The sequence below is a fragment of the Erigeron canadensis genome, unplaced genomic scaffold (assembly GCF_010389155.1).
Source record: "Erigeron canadensis isolate Cc75 unplaced genomic scaffold, C_canadensis_v1 Conyza_canadensis_unscaffolded:46, whole genome shotgun sequence".
Taxonomy (NCBI): domain Eukaryota; kingdom Viridiplantae; phylum Streptophyta; class Magnoliopsida; order Asterales; family Asteraceae; genus Erigeron; species Erigeron canadensis.
The window spans coordinates 3,407-7,671 of record NW_025215789.1 but is presented as its reverse complement, the minus strand read 5'-3'; the positions used below and the strand labels follow the sequence as shown (position 1 = coordinate 7,671).

The following is a 4,265-nucleotide window of genomic DNA, read 5'->3' as shown; positions in this document are numbered from 1 at the left end:
AGAAGTGATTTGTCCTATGAGAATACCGATAGACAATCCTAGTTCTTTTTTTTTATATTAGAAAAGAAATCACTCTCCTACTGTGGTCTTTTAGAAAAGTTGAACTATAGCATCCTTTGTTTTCCCAGAACTGGGTCCAATGACATTTCGGAATACATGCCATTTAATTTGCACACTGAAATTAGAATGTTGCCAACATATGTAAGATGGGTGTGGTAAAGGTTTTTTTTTTTTTGGTTTATATATATATATATATATTAAAAACTACATATTTACAAAAGTGATGAAATTTACTTACAACCCACGTTTTCTCGCCTCTAGAATAAGTCGGTTGAGTTCCTCGCACATTCTTCCAAAAGCGTAGCCTTGTCTGTACAACCGTTGATTTTCATAACAATCAACAGGCTCGTCTCTACATAGTCGTTGGAACTCATAATTAGAATACGTTTGGTTGTTCGAGCATGCCCCTTCATGGGCAAATTTCCCGCATTTGTAACATCGTCCAAGTTTTTATGCTCTTCTTTTAGCAGCTGATCTCGAAATACCAACGCCAAAACGCCTTCTATTACTTTCTTGCCGACATTCCTTTCTTACTTCATCACATTATTTTTAATTATTAAAACTAATTCGCTTGGCAAACGATTTTTATTGTATTTACAAATCAACGCGTACATTACTAGAAAATGATTATACTCAAACTTTCCTCGTATTTTGAAAAATAATAAAGTGAAAACCGAAGAATGGGGGGAGAGGACTAGTTCTTTAAGGTCTGCTAGTAGAAAAGACCAAGTCTCTTAAACATCTCATCTATTTATTCCTCCTGTTTGACCCAAGCCAATATTCCTTCAAGTCAATTGGCTTTCGAAATACGTACCCTTTTGTTACCAATTCTTCCAAGAGACATCTGAAAGTGGAACTACCCATTCTTCTACGCTGCAATCGTATTTGGCCTCTCCCAGGCAATAGAGGTAGCGGGTATTGTGAAATATTCGTTGTACAACAAGTTGATTTCCATCCTATTTCTTGCCATCTATAACATTTCCTGGGTATTCCCGTGCATGAACAGACCGGTGTTGGAATTTCAGATATGTTCCATTCGCGCCCACATAGCATTACAGTTGTACTACAATTGTTACGCTCAAAATAAATTTTCTGCGTTTTAGTGTGCGGATTTGAATGGTTGTCTTCTGGGTCTGTTGATTTGAAATTTGCTGATTCTAACGTTTGCTTCTTCCCCTTTTCAATTCTCTCATCGAGGTCACATATCCATTTCCACGAGGCTTCTACATGTTCCTTAAATCCAGCTTCGAACACTGTTTGTTCTCCGGTTGGAAGCCATGTTTGTGAAGTTGAAGCTTCACCCAGATTCAGGGATGATGGATTAAATTTCGGTATTTGTTTACCAATTGGTTCCACCGGTGTTTGTTTGGAGTATTGAGCTGTGAAGTCTTCTACTGCCATTTGAGCTAGAATGTTTGTCGAACTGCTTAGATTATTGTCAGTAGTCAACAGTTTTCTCCAGAATTCATTGTCGTCCATGAGTGCTCAATTGTTTGTATGAGTCGCTAGAAGTAGGGAAGAAAAACCTTTAATGATTCATAAGGAGGTGAGAAGACTAGTTCCTTAGGGTCTGCTAGTTGAAAAGACCAACAAAGGAAAAGAAACTGAAAAAGAAAAGAAAAGAAATCGGGTTGCCTCCCGCAAGCGCTAAATTTATTGAGCGAGTCGTTAGCTAGACTCTTGGTCCAAAGGTTTATTCGCTCATGGTGTGGAAATCATAGGTGACTTCCCATGCATTTTCTACTTCGTCTTCATGATAAATCTTTAACCGTTGACCGTTAATGATGAAGGTATTTCCTTCTCTCCCTTCAAGCTCAACATATCCAGACGAATATGCGATTTTAACCACGTATGGAACCATCCATCGTGATTTGAGCTTTGGTTGCTTGAACTTGTACTTTGATTGAAACAAAAGTACTTTGTCCCCTTCTTTGAATTCCTTAAGTCGAAGCTTTCGATCATGCCATGCCTTCGTTCTTTCCTTGTACAATCAGGATTTCTCATATGCATACCATCTCATTTCATCCAACTCGTGTAATTGGAGAAAACTCTTTTCTCTTGCTTGAATCAAATCAATGTTGCAATTTTTCAGCGCCCAATATGCCTTATGCTCAACTTCGTTTGGTAGATGACACGTTTTTCCATATAATAGCCGATATGGTGTAGTACCGATTAACGTCTTATAAGCTGTACGAAATGCCCATAATGCATCATCTAACTTCTTGGCCCAATCCTTTGGATTACTATTCACTGTCTTTTCCAGAATACCTTTCAAAGCTCGATTTGTGTTCTCGACTTGACCACTAGTTTGAGGGTGGTAAAACGTAGAGAAATGGTGATTAACTCCATATCTCTTTAGAACTTTCTCGAGTTGAGCATTAGCAAAATGGCTTCCACGGTCACTTATTAGTGCTTTAGGGAATTCAAAACGACTAAATAATTGCTTAAGAAAATCTATTACTTCTCTAGCGTTGTTTGTTGGTAAAGCCTTAGCTTCAACCCACTTTGAAACATAGTCTACCGCTACGAGAAAATATTTGAATTTGTGGGATGGTGGGAACAGCCCCATGAAATCTATCCCCCAAATATCAAATATTTCACAGACTTGAATTCCTTGTTGTGGCATCTCATCTCTCCTAGAGATGTTTCCAGTTCGTTGGCATGCATTGCATGTTCTCACAAGTGTAAATGCTTCTTTGAAAATTGCTGGCCAGTAAAAGCCAGCATCAAACACCTTCTTCGCCGTGGTTGTAGGTACGTAATGTCCTCCAGCTGGTCCATAGTGACAACCATCGAGAATCTCACGAGTTTCAGCTCCGTACACGCATCTTCTTATGATTCCATCTACACATACTTTAAATAAGTAAGGGTATTCCCAAAAGTAGTTCTTCAAATCAGAAAAGAATTTCTTCTTTTGCTGATGTGTTAAACTCTTTGGGATAATTCCACCAACCAAGTAGTTGGCAAAATCTGCATACCACGGTGCTTCATCTTCTTTTTTATCGCTCATTTTCATGAGGTATTCGTCAGGGAATGCATCGTTAATTTCCTCATCCTTCAGTTCCTCCCGGTTTGGGTTTTCAAGACGACTTAAGTGATCAGTAGCAAGGTTTTCAGCTCCTTTTTTATCCTTAATTTCAATGTCGAATTCTTGAAGAAGTAGGATCCAACGAATGAGACGAGGTTTAGCATCTTGTTTGGCAAACAAGTACTTTAGGGCTGAATGATCTGTAAAGACTACTGTTTTAGACAAAACGAGGTATGGTCGAAATTTATCGAAAGCAAAAACAATAGCCAAGAGTTCTTTTTCAGTCGTGGTATAATTTTGTTGAGCTCCATTGAGTGTTCTACTTGCGTAATAAATTGGTCGAAAGCGTTTATCCTCTCGTTGTCCTAAAACGGCTCCTAAAGCAAAATCACTCGGGTCGCACATTAACTCAAATGGTAATGACCAATTAGGTGCTACCATGATTGGTGCATTTGTGAGTCTATTTTTCAAACTCTCAAAGGCTTTGAGACAATCCGAATCAAATTCAAATGGTCGGTCCTTTTCTAGAAGTTTAGTCATAGGTCGTGCAATTTCTGAAAAATCTTTTATGAATCGGCGATAAAATCCTACATGTCCTAGAAAAGTTCTAACAGCTTTGACATTGGTAGGTGATGGTAATTTAGCAATAATGTCAATTTTTTTGCTCTATCAACCTCAAGTCCTACACTAGACACTTTATGTCCTAATACAATTCCTTCACGTACCATGAAATGACATTTCTCCCAATTTAAAACTAAATGAGCTTTTTCACATTATCAAGCATTTTATCCAGTTTAGCCAGACATGAATCGAATGAATCTCTGAAGACAGAAAAGTCTCCATAAAAACCTCCATTGAAGTTTCTATCATGTCTTGGAAAATGGCAATCATGCATCTCTAGAAGGTACCAGGTGCATTACAGAGTCCAAAAGGCATCCTTCTATAAGCATAAGTTCCAAAGGGACAGGTAAAAAGTGGTCTTTTCTTGGTCGTCTGGATCTATAGGGATTTGAAAGTATCCAGAAAATCCATCGAGGAAACAAAAGTACTCATTTCCTGCTAGTCTTTTAGGCATTTGGTCAATAAAGGGTAGCGGGAAATGGTCTTTTCTGGTGACGTCATTCAATTTGCTATAGTCAATACAAACTCGCCAACCAGTGACAGTTCGTGTGGGCAC

The 4,265-nt window shown here is 38.4% G+C and overlaps 1 protein-coding gene across 1 annotated transcript; it reads right to left on the bottom strand.

Moving 5' to 3' along the window:
• Positions 1-807: 807 nt before the first annotated feature.
• LOC122584586 (barley B recombinant-like protein A) lies at positions 808-1,539 on the bottom strand. Its single transcript, XM_043756657.1, has one exon. It carries the CDS (start codon positions 1,537-1,539, stop codon positions 808-810), a length of 732 nt encoding a protein of 243 aa, XP_043612592.1.
• Positions 1,540-4,265: the final 2,726 nt, after the last annotated feature.

What these genes read in the sequence shown, in the direction of transcription:
- LOC122584586 (XM_043756657.1), bottom strand. Translation starts at nt 1,539, where the DNA reads ATGGACGACAATGAATTCTGGAGAAAACTGTTGACTACTGACAATAAT.